Below are 22,138 nucleotides of genomic sequence, written 5' to 3'. Positions count from 1 at the left end.
TAGAAATACTGCTTTTTTCGGAATATGGGCAAATAGAATCCATGATTCTTCGGGTGATTGTACACCAATGAAGACGTACTTTTTAAATTTGATTGTATTTCTGCCAATATATCTCCATAGACTGGACCTTTGAATTGATCTCTATCACAGTAACAATACACAAAAGTCTTACTAGTATTACTAGATTATTTTCATTTCATATACAGTATATTTATACGTATTTTCCCCTCGAATGAAAGCACTGAGCTTCCATACAATGCGCCTCAGTGGGATTTCTCCTCCTGGGACCACAGACATCCCTGTGGATTTTAGGACAATCAGTTAGTTGTTGAGATTTAAGTGATCGACAGACTAATTAACCACCGTCTTTAGGCTCTGCCTCTAATGAGGCACAAATATGACAGCAAACATCAAACACTGAGCAGATAAAGAAGAGAGAACAGCGAGGCCTGTTAACAAACTTCACTAATTTCTCTCTGGGATCTTTCTGCCTCCGCGTTCCCTTTTCTTTTCCAATCCAAAGGTTTCAGAGTTCGTCCTTGCCACCAGGCACAAAGTAACTCGATTATGGGAAATGTGAAATGGGACACATTTCCTATAACTAACCCGTTAACGCAAAAAAAATACTTTTGGCTCCATCTCATTAGCCGTGATTAAATAACACAGTGGAGAAGACAACGTCATCTTTTATTTGAAAACTCTGTAAAGTCCTCCTGAAAATTTTCTCTGAGTAATTAGCGTTATTAGAGCTGCGGCGCTCTGCGATGACGCCGGCGGCGGCAAAGCAAAGCGGGAAGTGAAAGAGAGGAGAAGGAAACTAACTGCCGGACTGGACCCTCCATCAACAGACAAGACTTCTCTGAATTAATAGGAGCTTAGAAATGAAATCCAATTTAATTTTAATAGCAGGCGGGCGGTGGGGGATCTGTCCAAGGGGAGACATTTGCTCCGGCAGTAAAGACTGATTACACGTCTGTACAGCGGTAATAAATGAGCCTCGAACGGCGAGCAGAGAGCAGATGATGTCAAACAGACGAGGCAGAGAGGAGATGTACGGCCGAGCTGCAGATGATCGCTGCTCCCTGCAGATGATGAGGCTCCTCAATATTTAAACAATACACATGTTGGATCCTGGAAATTCAGACGGTGCCTGAAAGCAGCGTTTTCATTGTATGAGAAGTTCAGTGTTTCGCAGCCTGACTCTGACTCAGTGAAGTTTCTCAGGACTTAAGAAGCTTCTTTGAGCTGAAGAACTAAGACATTTGCCATAAAGCAGGTGGTTAGAGCATCTTGAACTTCTATTTAGGTTTAAATGTAATCTGTCTTGTTTACAGTAGGCAGGTTTCCATTACAGATTTGTGCAAAATTCCAGTGATATTTTCCAAAATGTTGATAAAACACAATTGTAAGATGACCCTGTTTCCATTGAGTGATATTTTGCGATTCTCCTCTCGCGATAACGCTCCAGTAACCATGGTGATGGATGTTCAAAAGATTAGCAGGTTTATTTCTATTGCAGCTACGCAACTAGCCGTCATTATTTCCGACAGAAGGCGACACAGAAGTGCTCTGGGAGCTGATAGTCCACGATTTCACAGAGACATTGTAGATTCAAAACTTCCCGGTGATCCACTCAACTATTGAATAGTTATGCGATGCAATAACTGCAATAAACTACTTTCTAAATCTACTAATTTCTTGCAATTTGCAGGACATTTTGTGACAAGTTGCTTTTTTTTCCCTATGTTTTTTTTAAAGAAAGCAAGAAAATTTGTTCAGGGTTTGAAGGTTTAAATACTTGAGAAGGGTGGCTGCGATCCAGATTTCAAAGTGTTAACAGCTTCTCACTAAAAAACTTTTTAGAAGTATCCGTCGACCTGAGACGTCTGATGAATGAACATAGTTTCTAAAGCGAGCAGCCTGTTTGGCCAGGTGGCGACCCGAAAGTGGTTGCTGATGATGATGAAACTCTCACACTGACTGAGGTGAGGCGGCTCGACAGACAGCTTCATCACAGCTGCTGGCATTTCAATTACACGTCACTTACAGGGTAAATGTAATTCCTTCTCGACATGTTTCTGTTTTCACATGTCTCTCTCTCGTTCTCTCTCTCGCAGGCATCCGTCTGTTTCAATTAGATTTGTAAATTAGATAAACGGCAAATAATTACAGAGGTTAGCGGTGATGGGATGAGTTCAGGGGAAAGCAGCCTGGCGGTGGCGTCTCACGCGCCTGAGTATATTTACATTAATAGAGTTTTTTCATTAGTTCTGGTGTTTATCAGGAACGACAGTCTGCGTCAGATTAATGATGTTTCCTCACAACTCTGACTCTGACTGAGTTGTAAAAACATGACAGAGTGACGGAGAGCTGCTCAAACATTCATGAATTCATCCCGCATCCATTGAGACTGTTCTTTACTTTATATTAAAACAGCATCTTCTATCTATGTTTAGACACTGATTTGCATAAAAAGGATCAACATGGAAAAATGAAAAATCACAGCAAAGAAGATGGAAAGTGACATAAATCATCTGAACAGCCAATCAAATGTCCACCACGTGCTCGTGAAGCTTCTGTTCAACAGCTGGATGTTAGCGTTTGCAGACAGTTAAACAGACACCGCAGCGCCTTTAACTGTGAGGATTCATTCACTGTGAGCAGGAAACAAACAAACGGCTCTCCAGTTCATATACTGCAAGGATTTGCAAGTTGCACTGGTGCTCCGTAGTCCCAAAATGTCACTAAACAGATGCAATCAGAGCTCTACAGATACAAACACACACCTCACCTGCTCACACTGCCAGTCATTAAGTTAGACTGTTACCGCAGCGCAGTTAAATGTGACAATTTATTCTCTGTAAGCTGGAAACAAACTAACATCTCGCTAGTTCATACATAATAGTATTTGCAAATCACAGTAGTGCCTCATGGTCGCAAAATGTGACTAAATAGTCACCATTTGGAGCTCTGCAAAAGCCCTGCTCTGTGTGTGTCTATGAGAAGCAGAGAGCCTGAGGAGAGAGCCAGAGGCTAATAAAAACGATGTGAAAATGTATTCTTAGTGTTCATGATAAAGTCATTTTATATATTGCACGTATATATCACCCTCCACTAGTTTGTAGGTGTTATTTCTGGCTTGAAAGGAATTATACCATCCATAAGTTTTAGATGGAAATACCGCTAAATGGGCTTGTTAAAACCAACTTTTCTCTGCAGTTCCATACCTGAGCTCTTTATGCTAAAGTCATCACTGTCAGGGAAAAAGAGAGCTGCTCACAGCCTCTCTCTCCTCTTCAAAGTGTTGACAAAGAAAACTCGCTGTGAAAAACGTTCCTGAGTGCTGGTGAAACACTAAACAGCTGCTTGATCGCTGTAATGGAAGCAGCGTTTTTCTCCCGCAGAGATCATTGCTGCTTTCACAGACGACAGAGAGACACCCGCCCTCTGTTGACATCACTTCTTCACCTTTTCTAACCAAACAAAGTGCAGCACAAAGGTGGGAAGGGAAAAAAAACAATACACAGGAAAACACAAAGAGTCGTACAAACGCAAATGCGGCCTTCATATCCACTCAGAGTATTTCACGGGAATCTACAACTCAGACAAATACAAAGGGGAAGAAAGAGAGTTGTAAGAAGGTGAGAAAACAATGAGACTCTTAACTCAGCAAACACATCATTCAACAGAACCAAGAATCAAATATTCATGTTCTCTGGTGAAAGTGTTTGTGGAGTCTCCAGGTGGAAGAACTGATCCTCGGAGCAAAAAACAAGGTTTCCCCTGAATAACAGACGCTCTATATCCTCCACGACTCCATCCCTGCTGCTGTGGGAACAGGTACACTGCAAATAAATCACATATTGTTTTCTTTAGGGAGGTAAAAGCAACTGAAAAGCTCATTACAACTCTACAAAAATAAACAGTGTTCTCATGATTTAGCTATTCTTAGAGTCTCAGTTGAGTGAAATATGTAAAGCTTATTCTGAAGGTGGGGCTACGGCAAGTCATATTTGTTTTTGGTTTTTTTTGTCTGCGCTGAGTTCCATCCAAGAAAAACCACGGGGCCTCATGCAATAAACTATATACAAACTAATTATCTCCTATTTCTGCTCCTATTTACGATGTGTTCTTATTTTGTTAGTGCCCATTATGATGATGATCTTTGGAATTCACCATTGTTTTCCAATTTTTGCTCTTTCCTTAAATAAGAAAAATTTTTTTTACAAGTGGTCGAGAGCACTCGAACCAAAATGAGAGAAAAACATTACATTTTCACAGTCCACAAAATGTTGCCCAGCACAAGGAAAAATACATTTTATATTTGGGGAATATTCAAAAACATTCATGAATATCATGTAATCAAATGTTGATGTTGTTTTACAGTATTTATAATAACTGGATTATTACATTTTCTGTCAATAGAACTAAAACTATACTTGGTCCATTGACTGTATCCAATGACTGTAATTTAGTACTTTTACTCAAGTACTGTACTTAAACACAAATCTGTAGAACTTACTTGAATATTTTAATCCCATGCCATCTTCCATTTCTACTCCAGTTATTTTGCTCTTAAAGTGTTAAATATGTGATATCTCCATCTGACTTGAAACAATTGTCTTTGAAGGTTAAAAATGAGAATTAATAAACTTGTCCGGATTTTGTTTCTGCTTCGCAGCTGCAGCTGATCGACCAAGAGCAACACACCATCACCATGATCTCGCCACCAGAATCAAATGACAAACACGTCTCCATTATCCAAACAAGCCGCTCTGTCGCCGGCTGCTGCTGCTGCTTCACATGCACAAACAAACACAACACTAATTATAGATCACAATCAATGAGAGGCTGACAGCCGGCTGGAGGCTGCAGAAATCAGGGACGGCTCAGAGCCACTAAGGTGCTCGACCTTCAGACAGGAAGTGGAGTTCGACTGTAGAAAGGTTGGTTTGGACAGAGTACCATTATTTTGCAGCTATAAATATTTCAACCTTAATAACACCTTAAACTAATCATCAATGGATATCTCAACGATTTAAATGTGTAAAATAATCTTCTGACACCTGTGACATTGTCTTGATTTCTGTCAAACACATGGGAGGAAGGTAATGAGCAATGAAAGAAGAAATGACCCAAAACTTAGCTAGAAATAAGAAAAATATTTTTTTTTTAACCAAAAATATTTTAACCCAGTTTTTTTGTTTGTTTGTTTGTTTTTGTCCCAAAAAGCATTTCTAAATCTACTAATTTCTTGCAATTCCTGGAACAGTTTTACCAAGTTGCCCACTGCCATTTTTTCATGTGTTTTTGAAAAACAAAAATTGCACCAATTTCCTCTGAGTTTAAAGTTCAAGTACTTGTAGGAAGGCGTCTGAAAGCAGCACAAGGAAAGAGATGTTGCTCCAGGTTTTAAAGGGTTAAGTCATGTTAAAATCTACTTAATTTGTTAATTACATTGCTTCTGGGGGTTTAATTTATCAAATCAATAGACAAATCAAGTGATCTCCAGCTACCGAACTCATGATTTAAGGGGGAAATGAAAGGTTAATTCTGGGTAATTTGAGGGATTGTTGTTTTATAGTGAAAATCTAAATGGTGATGAGGTGATTATGACATTAAAGTGTGAAAGGCGAAAGAGTAGAAGGAAGAAAAACATTGATTTTCTTATGGTGAGGGGTATAATTGCAGTGTTGTATTGCGTTTTAAAAGCGACACACTCTATCTGGCAGGAAATGAGGTGCTCAGAGGTGGCGGCGGCGGCCGCTGTGAATGTGTCCTGTGTCGACATTATCCCCGAGCCGAGGGGTGATGGAACGTCACCCTCAGACCTCAGGCCACCGCGTCTCATGGATATTTAATTATCCTAATTAATTACAATTAATGAGCGGGCCTTCCCCTGTGGCTCGCACTGAGCGACTAATCTCTCGTCAGCCGGTGAGACGCTCCTGAGGCTGCTTCTTCGGTGCTGGAGGGTGTGAAGCTGCACACTTAAAGGACTGCGATGAAAATGCTAACAGATGTTTAAAACACACAGTCACACACAGGAGAGACTGCAGAGATTAAAAGTATAGGAGCACACAGACTAGAGGCAACAAACTTCATTAAGAACACCAACGTTTTGACGCCAGATGGCGTAGACACACCTGGTGTCATAATGTTATGTCTATTTATTAAAGTTTGTTGCCTCTAGTTAGTCTGTGCGCGCCCTGAGCCTGCACGCTACTCCACCATGCATGAGACTGTTTGCTCTAAAGTGTTTTAAATTATAATGTTTTCGCAAAAATGTTAAATAGAAAGCTGCAGAGAGCAGCAGGTGAGTTTGGGTTAAAGAATAAAAACGACAAAAAAGAGCTACACAAGTTCTGAAAAATGGTGATAAAGTTAATTTTTCAACCCATATATTCTCACTCCAAAGTCGTCACATGGTGCCGCTCTGTCTTCTGCATCAACCTTTGAAGTTTTAGGCATCTGTCTGTGTCAACTGTTTACGCGCGGGGATTCCCTTTCGGTGATGTCAACAAATGCACGTGTGGTGGGATGAAGCTGCGTGGTCTCTGTGTTCGGACAGTCATGATGGCTGGGATTAGGTACCAAAATCATGGATTGTCAGGTTTAGGCAAAAATGTGTTACTGTTGGGGTTTCTTAAGTATCTTGTGTTTTTTCCTGATTTGACCGGCACAAAATGTTAGCATTTTTATAGCACTTCTCCATGCAGAAATCACGTCCTGCCCCCCATCTGCAGTTCTTCACGGTGACGTGCAAACAACCTAAAATAGCCTCCAAGCATAGTGCATGTCAAATGTGTCATTTCAATGAAGTATTCCACACATTTTCTTCTGCTTCTAAACAAGCGCATTTGTGATGCTAGTGAAAAAAGCTAGCAAAAATCTTAAAGACATAAAATTATGTTGCAGAATTATTATAATTTGTAAGCACTTTTTCCAAGTCTAATTTTTTATTTTTTTATTTTTTTTATTTATCTACTTTTTTTTACGAGATATCAGGTAATTTGCTTGCTCTTTTCACTAATTTCTAGCTAATTTCATAGGTAATTTCCTCTGTCATGCACATTGCCCATGATTTTTGAAAGAAATCAAGCCAATAAACTCAGGTTTTAAAGGGTTAAGTAACATTTTGAATTCATACTTTTACTTTAAGTGGAGTCTTTTTAGACTGCGGTATTTCTACTATTACTTAAAGTGAAGGATCTGAGTGTTTCTTCCATCACTGCGGAGCTTGCTTTTTCCAACTCTGAACAAAAAGCTGCAATGACAAACATCTGTGTCTACACACACACACACACACACACACACACACACACACACACACACACACACACACACACACACACACACACACACACACACACACACACACACACACACACAGGTGGACGCTGACCTGCCGACTCAGCGGGTTCTCAGTTTATGTGATGACTGCGCTGCAGATCTGGAGTCTCTAACACAATCAGCAGAGAGCTGCGTCCTGACAGCAGCGGGCCGTTCAAAGCCATCCACTGAGCTCAGGTAAAGACTCAGCGGCTGGGACGGAGCAGCGCACTCTCGGAGCGCTGACGGCGTTGTTCTGCTGTTTCACTCCTATCTGCACGCCTGTATTTACCCAAACACCTTCCACAAATCCCGTTTGGTGTGTCGGACATGTTTGTAAAGGATTTGGCCCTCAGTGGCCCCCTGTTCTACAAAGAAAGTCCTCCTGAATCAGGCCGGATTACATCGTGCTGCAGGGTCTCTGCAGTCAGCACTGAGAGACTCAGCAGGCGAGAGCTGTACGTGATCAGAGAGGAGAAGAAGAATTCACTTTCAACAGCTTCTAATTTACATCTGCTTTCAGCTGAATCCACTGACTTTAAACAAGGTTAGGAGCAGGCTGAGACATTTTATGTTCAAATGTGGAAAACACAAGAATCAGAGCAGCTGACTGTTCTCCTGAACCCCCGTTTAAACACCAGGCTTCTCATACATGTGAGCCACAAAGTAAAGCATCATTTCTTTTTGAAATAAAATTCCCTGATGTTCTTAAAAAAAAGTGACAGTGCAGGATCCCCACACCCGCTGACACAGATACTGACTAAAATCCCAGAAACAACCAAAAATCCTGAAAACTTGCTAAAATCCTAAAACCCAAAAGTGGCTTTGCTATATTGTAAACATTTTGAACTTGAGCAAACATTTTGGCATAAGTTAGTGCCAGTTAAATTTTTCTTTATCCAGGAAACTAAACTTGGTTTAAACTGAGGGAACAAGTGAAAATTTAAAAAAAAACGTTGCAATTTTTTTGTAGAATTTATTAAAAATTGAAGGTGAGTTGCTCCAGTGAGAATAAAACCGAGTTTGTGACTTGAACTAGAGTAATGCTGCCCACTATTAGCCATGCATATTTTATCAGACTCTCAGAGACAAGTACATGACTTCAATGGGAAACATTTAGGAAACTTATAAGCAACTACAATGATGGTCAAATTTTGCAAAAAACTGCAATACTGGAGAAGGCTGCACAGAATACACGGGAATTGGTGGAATTTGCATTAATTCTTGCAATTGCAACATCACAGCATCCTGGAGGGGCTGTCTATATCTAGAAAATTTTAAGTCCTGACTCTGGCAGAAAGTTGAAGGTAACAAAGCAGCCTCTTCGTCTCCTGCAGCAGACTGGTGTAACTCACAGCTCTCCTCCGGCACTCATGAATAATCTCCTGTATCATACGGTGATTACAAACACTTCTTCATATTCATTGTTACACTCACCATGATTGAGTGAATTCTGGATTAATTACCAACCGGAGGATGTCAGAGACGCTCCGTGTCGCGGGGTCGAGAGCTCCGGCCCCAAAATGATTATCCAGCGTGTTAATTGGCAGCCAGCACCGGTCAGAAAATCCAGCTCATGAATATAAATGAAGGAGAGGTCGAGTGTTGGTGCGGCCCGGAGAGACAACAGACCCTCTTAACCCCGAATAACACACTGGCAGTCTCTCAGGTTCTGTGGATTTTCACTGGAAGTGAGCGACTACATAGAAAATGAAATCCCTCTCATCGCTTTTGGTCACCAACTAATGAATCTATTCATATTTTGTTCTTTTCTGTTTTATTGGGCTGTTTTCTTGATGCAGTCCAACACGTCACTAACAAATCACCAGCTTTAATCTGTTCCTATAACAGGTTTAAAACACTTTTTTTTAAACAATAAATTTACTTTCCCATGACTTTGACTTATATTTTCAAGACCATACATTTTATGAATTGACCATTGGTACTCTTTATTAATTCTTTTTCATAACTATATAATAGCTTCTTAAAATATGTATTAATTTAAAAAAATGAACAAAATTAGAACAAAACACTTAAATAAAATAAGGGATTTTTTTGTTATTTATAAGAGGGGAGGGGGGCATGCAAAAAGGGGGAGGCATGTCAAATCATGTTTTAAGCACTAGGGAGGGACCTTTGTTTTTTTATTTTTATTTTGGCCTCAGGGGAGGGGCATTCAACTTTAAATAGCTGTGTTTTGTATTAATTTTACTACTAATTTGGGCATGTTTTTTCTTTAAATCTTTTGTAGAATTTTAAGGAAAACATTTTGTTATTTTTTTTCTGTAAAACATTTTGATGATTTTTGAAGAAAACATGTCTTCCAAACCAACATGCATGTTTTCTTTTTGCCTTTTTTTGTCATTTTTTCTCGAATACCCCAAAGTAACAACATTTATCACAGCCAGAAACTATAAAAAAGAAAAAGAAAAGACACTGTCCTTGACCACATCCTGTTATTATACAGGTTTATGACTTTTCCAAAACTTTCAGGGTATTTAGGTTTTCCAAAAGTTTTTCCAGGGCTGGAAATTACTATTTGAAAATTCCATGACCTTTCCAGGATTTTCATGACAGTATGAACTCTCAGCTCTTCCCCTTTCAGGCTTTCCACCACATGAAACATGAAGCTACATGTTATAAACTGAGGTTTGATGTAGAGCTGAATATTTTATCAGAAGACATTTTTGTTGCTGTGTAACAGAACTAGTTTCTCTCTGGGATAATGAAGTTGACCTTTGACCTCCGCGTTTCCGCCCGTGCGTCCTACCTGTGCATTTCTTGGGGCTGCCTGGCCTCTTGCCGTGCATCCCCAGCTTGCAGACGAAGTTCTCCTCCCAGAACTCAGCGAACCAAACGTTCCTGCGGTTGTTGGACAGCGAGCGGCTCTTGAAGTATCGGTCAAACGCTGCAGGAAAAAAAGTTTTTTAAAAAGATTTTTAAAATTGTTAATATTAAGAGGAAAACTTCTTGTCATGTCTTCTTTGCTCTGTTTCCTGTCTCACCGTCCACCGACGCCCTCTTGGGGAGGATGGTGACGGCGCCCTCGGCCACCCGCTCCTGCTGCACCACCGGAGAGATCTTGGAGCCCCAGCTGTCAGAGCCCACCCACAGGAAGTGTCCCGTCAGGTTGTTGCGTTTAGCCGCGTCCAGGATTCGCCTGTCGGAGGTGAAACAGTAGAGAGTCACTTCACCCTGAAAAAAACCTTGTAATGAAACCACCAGGTAAAGGAGGAGGCAGATCAGGGATTCTGTCGCTTTATTTGGGGGCCACTTTTTCAAAATTGACAGGAGGCCAGAGGCCAGTCACAACAGCCCCATACATGTTTCTAGGAATTTAGGTAATTTCTCAAATTTAAGGACATTACTCAGACTTAAGGACTTTTCTAGGATTTTAGAAGATTTCTTGGGTTTTAGGACATATCTTGGATTTAGGATACTGCTAGGATTTTAGGACATTTATTAAGGATTTTGGGATGTTTTTAGAATTTTAAGACATTTCTAGGATTTAAGGACATTTCCCAAATTATAAGATGTTTCGAGGATTTTGGGACATTTTTTTTAAGATGACCTAAAACAGGTACTAAAAACAAAGCTGGGGCTGATGGGAATGTTGTCAGTTTTTTCAGGTACAATGTCATTAACCAGAGTACTTAAACATTGACCTGATGATGCTGTTATGCAGATGATTTCTCATTAAATCATTAAATCAAATTAAAGATCAAACAGGAGCTGATCAGAGTGGTTCTTTACATCCTCGTGACTCTGCTCCTCTTTTCTGTGAGGTCTCAAGATGAACGATTTCTCTCTCGCTGTGATTCAGAGCTGCAGATTAACATCAGCTGTTACACTGATATCAACTCTGTGTGTGTGTCTGTGTGTGTGTGTGTGTGTGTGTGTGTGTGTGTGTGTGTGTGTGTGTGTGTGTGTGTGTGAGGCTCTCAGCTCACTCAGATAATTGGACGCTTGTTATCTTAATCTGCTCTCAACAGATGGTGGATAAACTGATTAAATACATTGAGAACATACAGATACAGAACGTATGTGTGTTTCCACTCATATCACACTGTGTGTGTGTGTGTGTGTGTGTGTGTAATATCAGATGAAGTGGGGAGAAGTAGGTGTTAGTAGTTTGTACTCACTGCAGTGTCTCTCATGATCAACAGTCAACAAATATTCAGCAGATATATTTGGTGTACATCGATTAGCCAAAGCATTAAAACCACTGACGGGTAACATAAAGAATATTGATTATCTTGTTACTGGGTCCTGGCATCCATGTGGATGCCACGTAACTCACTTCACCCACCTGAACACCACACAGCCCAAGAAGCCCCCCCTCATACCTACGGCACTCTCCAATGGCGATTTGACCTACTACACCACGCACAAGCATTTTAAACATGCACTTTAAAGCAGTTGATCTTGTTGCTGTTAACTCTGCAAGCCCTTATTCACTAGGACAACAGGGACATAGAGCTATCTAGTTAAGAAAATATTATCTAATTATAATGTTATTTAAGCAAATAAACAAATTAAATCATCAACTACATGCGTGTTGCACATTCTGTGTGCTTCGCTCTGCAGCTGAAGCACAAAGGAGCTCTAAGCTGTTTGCCTGCCACGAAAAAACAACCTTTTTTACTTCTAGCGTCCATTTTTGTTGCTTTTTTTTCTGAGCAGAGCACTTGAATGCATGTATGTTGTAATTTTGACTTTCCAGGGAGCCCGTGAAGGCAGCAAAAGCATCCGCCTGGCCTCTGAATTCCCCAGATCCAAATCTGATCCACCATCGGTTGGATGTGCTGGCACCCAACGTCACAACCCACAAGATGAGTCATGAAGCAATGCCAGCATTATCGTTGGGACTGACCACTCTGCCTGTTGATCTCTCATTTGGAAACTTTACAGAATCAAACGTGTGCGTGTTTTTACCGGATGTCGTCCTCATTTGCGAACATGATGACAGCGCGGGCGTTAGGCGTCTCCAGCAGACGCAGGATGATCTTGTCGAACTCTCCGGGTCTTGGCTCCCGAGGAATCTTCAGGGACTGAGCGATGCAAACCCCACCTGAGAAAGAGAGAGAGAGAGACTTAATGTTTAATTAAGGGTAAGCCTCATATATTTCAACTGCAACCAATCAGAGCTGGCTGTCTTACACAACCTGTGTGATGTACAAAGGTGACCTATGAGGCGGCAGCAGTGGTGGCAAAAGTATTCAGATTCACAAAATCGGCATTGCCAGACCCATCCATCCATCCATCCATCCATCCATCCAGGTAGGGGCGGATAGGGAAGCCAGCAGGTAGAGCAAAGCACTCCAGATGTCCCTCTCCCCACAACACTTTCTAGCTCCTCCTGGGGGACCCTGAGGCGTTCGCAGGCCAGACGAGCTATGTAATCCCTCCAGCATGTTCACCTCTAACTGGAGACGCCCAGGAGGCATCTGAATCAGACGCCTGAACCATGCAAAGGAGTAGCAGCTCTACTTCAAGCGCCCTCCGCATGTCTGAGCTCCTCACCCTATCTCTAAAGCTGAGAGCCCAGACACCCTTAATAGCAACCTCGTATCAACCACTTGTATCCGTGATCTTATTCTTTTGGTCACTACCCAGAGCTCATGACCGTAGGTGAGGGTCTGAACATAGATGGGCCAGTAAATTGAGAGTTTTGCCTTCTGGCTCAGCTCCACATCACCACAGTGGTGCTACAGAGCGCCCACATCACTGCAGATGCTGCGCCAAACCGCCCATCCATCTCACGCTCCACTTTACCCTAACTCGTGAACAAGACCCCGAGATACTCGAACTCCTTCTGTTGGGGCAGCAACTTTCTCCAAACTCAGAGGGGGTCATCCGTCTTTTTCTGGCAAAGAACCATGGCCTCAGACCTACCCTCATCCCGACCGCTGGCTGCAAACCACCCCAGTGCATGCTGGGGGCCATGGTGTGATGATGATACCATAACCACATTATCTACAAAATTCAGAGGTCCCAAAACCATAGCCAAACCCACCAGACTCCAGTTAAAGAAACAGTAATGCAATCCTGTATCGAGCCAGCATATTTAACAATGAACAAGGTGAATTAAGCATTTAAATCAATGACACCAAAGTTGCTGACTGCTGGAACAGTGGAAAGAAGGTTTTTGTGAGTTTTATTTTGTCAAACAACCACAATCTTACCGTTGATTTGAATACAGTGTGGTGGGTTTAGCTACAGCTATTTAGGGATTGTTTTCAAGTAAACACAAAGGATCTTACTCTTTAACAAAAGCGTCTATTTCTGTACAGATCCTTTCCATAATGTTGTCAGACACCAAGAAAAACAATCTGAGCCTGTCAGCGGCAAAAAAAAAAACACTTTTAGTGTTTAGTGTGCGTAAATTGATGGCGTGAACATGCCTCGATTGGTTACATTCGACCTGTTTCACTTCCGCTGTTTGCAGGTCTTGTTCAACACTGGACCAGTTTCAAAAATCACGGTTCCCATTAGTCACTCTGACACAAAAATGTGAGAAAGGGGTGCACGTTGAGGAAAACTAAATTCACCCTTTAGTAGTCAGACAGGAAGCTTCTGTTTCTGATATTTTTAGCATCATAGGCAGTTTTTGTCATTTCACAGTGAACTTTTCTTCAGATTTATGCGACATTCACCCTCAGTGCGTCACTCTGCTGGCTTGTTCAGCAGTGTGAACATCTGGCAGTGAATGTGTTAACACATCTGCCTATCTGCAAATCTGTTAATGAGCTCGCTTCATCTTCACTCCTGTTTGTCTGTTGACTGCGGTATTATTCTTCCCATTATGACTCTGCTGTAATGTTTTAATTATCTTGACTGTTTGTCTTGATCTTATCTCCATTTCGCCGCTGCGATGTGTCACCGCAGAGATTATTAAACCATCGTCTGCAGTCGCTAAAACAAAGGTCAGGGTGTTTTATTAATGCTGCCAGATACTAAATACTGTCAAATTATCTCTAACATCTCACTAATGATTCCTTCATGCAGCATCTACTGCAAAAATACTCACTGGAGGAAATTATTTAATCACACGCTGAGTCTGAAATCAAATCTTACTCAAAAATAAATAAATAAGTAAAAGATAAATAAACTTTGGGTTGAGTTGACTCTCATTCAAAGGACGTGTCTCTCTGATCAGCTTTATTCTGTCTTTTTTGGCTTAAAGGCAGCAGATGAGGAGGAGCAAGACGATAATGAGAAAGACACAAAGACAGAAGGCCATTATGATGACAGCCAAATGTGAAGGAACAAACAAGAAGAGTTGGAGCTACAACATGAGGATGAAAAGGAGGATTAAAGGTGATGTGTGGGTCAAACTTTAGAGACGCTAAATCCTACATTTCCCATGATGTAACTGGATAGCATCTTTCATGAGACCTCGCCTTCCTGGTAAACGTTTTTCAAACACCACACCTCCAGTTTCTAAGACAGACTTGCTGGTATTTTTCTCTTTGACTTTGTACACTTTTTCACCAATAACATGGATAAAATCTTTGAGTACCACTTTGATTTTTATCACCAAGAGAGTTCCCATTAACAACTGCACACATTGGAATTGCAAATATAAAATATGCCAAATGGAAACATGTCAATTTCAAACAAATTCAAGCAAACAAAAAGAAAAGTTTTACGCTCGTATGAGGGGGTATTTCAGGCATCTCGGCGCAAGCAGAGATTTTTTTCAAAGTTATTATATTTTTTACACACATTTTTGTATGGGTCCTCCTGACATTATTATCTAAAAAGGAATTTTATTCCCCCAGAAAAGTTTAACATGGCCACTGCTCTTGAGGTTCGTCAGAAGCAAGCAAACATCCAAAAAGAGACTGAAAAAGACTATCTGAAAACAGGGTTTGTTTGTTGGCGAGATATAATCTGCATAAGTCAGATAAAACAGAACTGTGTTTATTTATGGGAAATTGCTTTGCAGCTGTAGCAATACAAAGTAGGACACACATACCATACAAAAAACAAAAATCATTAGTAAGTTTTTTGGCAGATGCCAACAACATAGTTTGAGCTCATTGTATTTTCCTTCATTACAGGTTTATTTATGTTCTGCTTTCTGTGCTGCTGCAATCAGCTGGTTTCTCTTTACAGCTCAATAACAAAAGCTGATTTTTTTTTGGTCACATCATTAAACTCTCTGCTTCGTCCTCACCAAAGACTCCGCTGCTATAAAGACACTTTGTGAAGTTTGTGATATTGTTCCTGCAGTATGTGTTGGTGCCCCGGGGACAGATAAACGAGAGCGGTGGTGGAGTTTTGACGATGAACTTTGTGCCTCTGTCATGAAGTGAAGCGGAGTACAGTATTGGCTGCAGAGGAGCCAAACCTCAACTGTAAAGCTCTTCCAACTTAATTGGCTCTGGAGTGGAGTTTTTCCATCGACTGATTGTCGCAGTAAATCTCGAGGGGAAAAGAAACAAGCTGGAAATAACCCCGTCTGTTTGGTCTGACCTCGATTGTTTAAACAGGAGAGACGTCTGAGAGGTTTTTTAAGGAGGCAGAAGTGGAGCCGGAGAGTTCAAAGATTACTGCAGTAAAGAGATAAAAAGGTATTTCTAAGCAAGAATGAAGGTTTCTGTACACCAAGTTCGACTTTCTGTGTGAGATATTCACAGCAAGCAGGTCATTAAAACTTGTGTTTCTGTTGCTTCTCGCAAAACAACGATGTAACTTCAAGCTCACAATTCAACATATAGTGAAAAAACTTGCCAATAAAAAATAAAGATCACTGTATATTTTCTAAATAAAAAAAATAAATAAATGATTTCCAGGAAACTTTAGATGAAATTATCAGGTATTTATGGACCAGTATAATAAAGTGCCAATGTCACTTTACCATTTCAGTGATACTTCTGCACAATGGATTGTAATCAGATTCTTTACTGAAGTAAAAGTAGTAATACAACACTGTAAAAATACTCTGTTAAAAGTCTTGCATTCAGAATATTACTATAAGTAAAAGTGTGTACGAACATTCAGTAAAATGTATTCAAAATATTAAAGGTACAAACATGTCCCCTGTGACTGTCACACTACAGTGATTGAGACTCGATATGGATTTGGATTAATCTGCTGATTGTTTTCACAATAAAGTGATTGATTTTTTTAAATTTAAAAAAATATATAATGTCATCTCCAAACCTCAAAATTATTAATAATTAAAAAAATAATAATAAATGAATAAAAATTTCAAGAAAACGCAGTAAATCCTCACATTGAGACTAATAGCTGTCATTCATTTTCTGTCAATCAATTAATCAACTAATCATTTCAGCTCTTGTTGTATACATTGTTACATACATAGTTTAATTTAAACAAATAATATTTTGAAAGGCATTGTATCAAGTCAAGACTGACAAGTCCCAAGCTCTAAACCTTTAGTTTTAAGTCCTGAACAAGTCATCATGTGCTTTTCTCTAACTATAATGTATTTTAACAGCAGACTAACAACATAGTAACATATTACATTTACAAAAATCAGGAATGCATTTTAAAGTTTGTATTAGTTAAAACATGTTTGTTGGAAGTTGTTCATCTGTAATTTTTGACCTGCACATTGTGTACTGTAGTTCAGTTTTTAATTGTTTTTTTGTTTTTTTTGATCACCGTATAGTTTTTGCACACAATTAAACATATCTTTGATCAGTTTCCAGCTGGCACTCAGAAATGTAATATTAACTCATTGTAATTTTCGTAGTGTTGTAAATTAACTAAAGCTGTTGAATAAATATTGCATAAGAATCAAATGCTCAAGATAAGCAAAAGTACCTCAAGTTTGTAAATGACTAAATATAATTAGTTGCATTCCATATCTGCAGCAGTGTCGCTGCAAAGATACTGTATGAATTGTGAAGCTGAAGTTTTTATCTCTTTAGCCTGCAGTCGACACCGCTTCATTCAGACACTTTCAGAGTAAAATTGATTCAATTCTGAACTCATTCCTACATCACACAGGTCCATCAGGCCATCTGATCGGAGCTGCAGCATCTCTCATACAGGCCACTTTTCTTTTTTCCTTTTTTTCTGGGATTATGTTTTTTGAAGGTTTGAAGGTCAGGCTGCTGAGTGCAGGAAGGCAGCAGTAGCATCTCAAGACTTAGTGAGGGCATTTCTTTTTTTACTTTTTATTCAACTAAGCTCAATTTCTTTAAACCAGAAGGTCATTATTTTTTTAAAACATCTCCTGATAAAAAGGTGGATGTGATTTGGGTGAAGTGACCATTTAAAATGACTGAAAGCAGCTGACTCAGCCATCTCACTGCCAGCTCATCACCAACAGGTCAAAATCACAACAGACATGCATGAAAAAAAGGATTAATGCTAAAAAATAAAAATGAAAAGTCACATTAAAGAAGCAATGTGTAAGATTTAGGAAGATTTTGTGGCATCTAGCAGCAAGGATTCCCGATTGTAATCAGCTGAAACTTTTCACAGTTAGAATTCCTTCAGTGCTAATTCCTTCGGGAGCATTTTTACTGACAGAATTATCAGCACGTTTCTATCCCAAGTCGTCACACATTTTCGCTTTGCAATGGATTTTGGCGTCTCCATATTACGCGCTCTGTATCCTTCTGTGTCTGCTGTTGATGTTCCAGGATGGTACTTATATGATGTCAACACAAGCACATGGTGGGATTACGCTGCACGTGGTTATGTTTAAGCAATAAAAGCACATGGCAACCAACGATGGGACATCAACAAACACACATGCTGGCACGAATGGCTAGGACTAAGCAAAAGAGGCACATGGTAAAGCGTAGAAAAAAACCTCACATTCAGATGGGAAGCAAACACCAGACATCAGCATGAAAGTCCAGGATTTGTTGGATCCATCTATCACCCTGCCCCCCTTATCGGCACATATGATTTGGTTGCAACAATCCAATAGAGCACCTTTGGGATGTGGTGGAACTGGAGATTCACATCATGGATTTGCAGACGACAAATTTGCAGCAGCTGCGTGATGCTATAAGGTCAATACGGACCAAAATCTCTGAGGAATGTTTCCAGCAACTTGTTGAATCTATGCCACGAAAAATTAAGGAAGCATTGAAGGCAAAAAGAGGTCGAACCCACAAGCAGCAAGGTGTACCTAGTAACATGACTAGTACATGTGAATGGTTCATTTGAAAACATAATGATTCTTATTTTCAGGAGATTACTATACCATTTCTGCCATATATCCCTATAAATCCTACACACTGGAGCTTTAGATGAAAAGATTACCCAAAACAATATAAATTGCATATAGTACTCACTTCCCTAGACTCTCTGTAGCCTTTTTCTATCATTAAGGGGAGTGGAGCACCTGAAAAATGAAAGCATATCATGCAAACAGACCACAGCCCTTCAAAATAAAAGTCCTCTGTGTCCCTCTTCTAATACCTCTGTTACTGTTGACATCATTAAGATTTTCTTGTGTTGTTTTGTGTCATGTTCATAAAATATGTATCACTGAAAAACACAGCAACTGCTCCCCTTTACATTCCAGCAACTGTGTTATCTAATACCGCGAAATCCCTTTATCAATAATGGATTTATGAGAACGAGGAGACATTTCATATTACCGCTATCCTCACAGATCTCACTGGTGATGTTGGGGCTCTGCTGACCTTCACTGCTGATGAATCTCTGAGCCAATTTTATCTTTCAGCACCAAACTCTACTCACACTCACACAGCAGTGGGTTTTTGTTTTTCTAATATGCAGCCAGCACTGAAAGATATTTATCTCTCAAAAAACAATTTTAATGCTTCTTCTTTCATCATTTTATTTTTTACCTTCACCTTCCAAAAATCAAGCTCAAATGGCCTTTTTCATGTTATATGAAATATGATGCCATTATAAGACCAATACCTCCAGTCCGTGATTATGATTGGCTGTGTGTGGAGCTGTTGTAAAATACTCTATAAACACACAGCTGTGACGGCATTACAGTTTTAGTATAACTGCACCAATTAGTCACCTATTGTCATATGGGACACTGAGTTAAAAAGGGCTTCTGCCAAGTGAAGCCTGGAACATTTATCATTCGCCAGGATGTGAAAGTTCAGAAAGACAAAGACTGCACAAAAAAAAACACAAAGATACTGCAAAGACACAAAGAGCCTACAGGGATTTATGTCTCTACACTGGAAAATAAGTGCTGCCACCCAATCCGCTGGCCTTCACAAACTACACCAGCCATCTATGATAATTTAACCATAAAATTTCAGGTAGATTGCAAGTTTCTATTTGTAGCCTATTGATGGAAAAATACCTGAAAAATGAAACTGCAAAATGCAATTCCTCTAATGGCCACTTGAGGCTGGTTTCAGAAGTCAGTAAGTCCAACACATTCTCATCCCATTCTCATCTTCCAACAGCCTGCTCCAGCGCGAAAATATCCGACAGCCCGCTCCAGCGTGAGTACATGTTCGCATCCCACTCCAACACAGAAATGTGAGTCAGCCCGCTTCGACTGGAGCAGTTTTACAAACTGTTTCGCTCTTGTGAGGTTTTCCAACACAACACCTGTCATTGCGCCGGCCATGGTCCGGATCCGGAACAAAAGTTCATCCTATCCGGACCGTGGCCAAGTTGTTGTCCCCATTAGTACCCTGACATACGTGGGGGTGTGAGGACCCTTACATTGCTGCTTGCAGCTTTAATTCCATTTTACGACCATACTGTGTCTGACTGTGAACACATTTATCTGTATGAAGGAAGCCAAACAGAGTGAGAAAAACCAGGGAAGCTCTCCTGCTTCCTGAGGGAACCACTGCAAGAAAAATGTGGAAATAATAAAGATGGACACACGCAACATGATTTTAATGAGGTTTAGCTTCAGCCGAGACTTTTCCAAAATGGAAAAACCAAAGTGGAAAATCAGTGACTGAAGCTTTTCCTGCTGCGCGCAAAATCCATTCAATTAACTTTGTGCGACAAAGTGGGAAATAATCAGTTAACAGAACCTGCATGAAATGTTGTCACGTATGATTTACACTCCGAAGTGCAGCACGCACACACAAACACAAACACACACACAAACACACACACACACACACACACACACAGATGTGATAATGTGGGAATGTGCTCCCATTCCCTGCGAAACAGATAAGGAAATCCCTGCAGCTTCCAACAGGCTGAGGATTTACTTTAAGCTCTCCAGGGAACATCTCTGCTGAAAGCTGCCACTCTGAACTGAAGGGGTTAATTCCTCCTGATGCACAAAGAAACTCATTACCTGAAGCTCATTCAGAATCTCTTCAAAAAACGAAGAAAAAGCTCATTTAAGTTAAATTGTTTCCATTTGAACTGAATTCTCCTGCGGTCTGTTGAATATGTTCTTGAATATTTTCTTGAAGCTGTTGGCATCTTTTCTTTTGTTGGTTTTTATTTTCTTTATTTTTGGGACCTTTTTGCTCTCTGCCACAGCGATAGATCTGCTCTGAGCAGCTGAACATTCACCTCAATTTCAGTGTGTTTATCACTTTGAAACGTGAGCTTATTTTCTAATAATTTTTCAATCTCCCTCTTAATTTTTGTATTTTGAGGTCATTTTCTTATAACTTTCTTCATTTCTAGCAATTTGTGCAACACCTCTCCATGTTGCTTTTTACCTTTATAGCCAAATTTTCAAAAGAAATAAAATCTGTTGTTTTCTCAGATTTCAAATGTTTTAAATGTACGTGAAAGGTGAATGCAGACCAAAAAAAGAGATGTCGATCTGGATTTCAAATGGTTAATACACAGAGGGATGCACAGTCTGCAAATTAAAAAAGTTGATGAAAGTAAAATGCACATACTGATAGATAATGAGGGCTACAGATGGTAGAAAATAGTGACTTTCACAAACCTAAGTTGGCAAATATTAGTCCAATCCTTGAGAACATTAAATTAAGATTTTTGTACATATTGACATATTTGCATTCATTTTCTGTCAATAAACTCGTCAATCACAAAAAGGAAGCCTTCCACTCTTCTCATGGGCGCCAAATGTGGACCGAAGCTCAGATGCAGTGGAATTTTTGGAGGGCTTCAACCCGATCTGAATCCAGGGATCAGCAGCAGCAGATGGAGGAGAACACAGTGGTGAAGCAAAGAGCGGTTGGAGTCCATCTCTCCCGTGGCGGCGGTGTTGTCTCGTCCGGCGCTGAAGGCTGTATATGGGGATGTCCAAGATCTTTTCTGCTTCTTGAATCTGATGTAGGCTGGAAATTCTGCGCTCCAGTTCCTCAGTTCTCTGGACAAGAGGAAAGCAGCTCACACAGTCGGGCGCTGAGGTTAAGTGGAGCCGTTGTCTTTGCAGGAGTTAAAGCCGTGCAGTAGTTCAGTTAGTCCTGTAAAGCTTCCTATGTGGAGCAGCTCTGTGATGGATAAACTTCTGACTGAAAGCAGACAAAACTTCACAGGCAGTGTTGAATTGTGTAAAATGGCTCTGTTGGCTCTGTTGCTAGAGCGCAGTTTGGGTTATGAGTTGTCTTAAGGACCTGAAAAACATTTTAAAAAACCCTGAATTTAATGAATGGATGACTTATGACAGAGTCTGCCTCTTTTGAATATTTATTGGCGCGGATGAGTAATTCAGGGGGAAAGTTTTTTGAGATGGTCTTGACTTATAAGTGTATATGTGTGCATATATGAAGTGTTTGTGTAGCTGTAGACTTTCCTTTTTTTGTTTTTTTTTGTGTTTTGTTTGGTTTTCTGTTTCATAAGTTGTATGTCTTTTTGTGTGGACTGTCTGATTAAATAAAATCCATATAAAATTTAACGACAAAATGGCTCTGTTATT

At 40.2% G+C, this 22,138-nt stretch overlaps 1 protein-coding gene across 1 annotated transcript in view; it reads right to left on the bottom strand.

The window, feature by feature from the left end:
- Positions 1-22,138, bottom strand: part of LOC121949981 (metabotropic glutamate receptor 8-like) — a 128,643-nt gene that overhangs the window by 39,441 nt on the left and 67,064 nt on the right. The window contains exons 4-6 of the mRNA XM_042495869.1: positions 12,268-12,403; positions 10,338-10,492; positions 10,103-10,240 (exon numbers count right to left, since the gene is read on the bottom strand). Coding sequence (XP_042351803.1) covers positions 10,103-10,240; positions 10,338-10,492; positions 12,268-12,403 — 429 coding nt within the window. The remainder of the gene's footprint in view (positions 1-10,102; positions 10,241-10,337; positions 10,493-12,267; positions 12,404-22,138) is intronic.

This window comes from Plectropomus leopardus, chromosome 11 (assembly GCF_008729295.1).
Source record: "Plectropomus leopardus isolate mb chromosome 11, YSFRI_Pleo_2.0, whole genome shotgun sequence".
Classification (NCBI taxonomy): Eukaryota; Metazoa; Chordata; class Actinopteri; order Perciformes; family Serranidae; genus Plectropomus; species Plectropomus leopardus.
The sequence above is the reverse complement of the archived record's forward strand: the minus strand, read 5'-3'. Positions and strand labels throughout refer to the sequence as shown.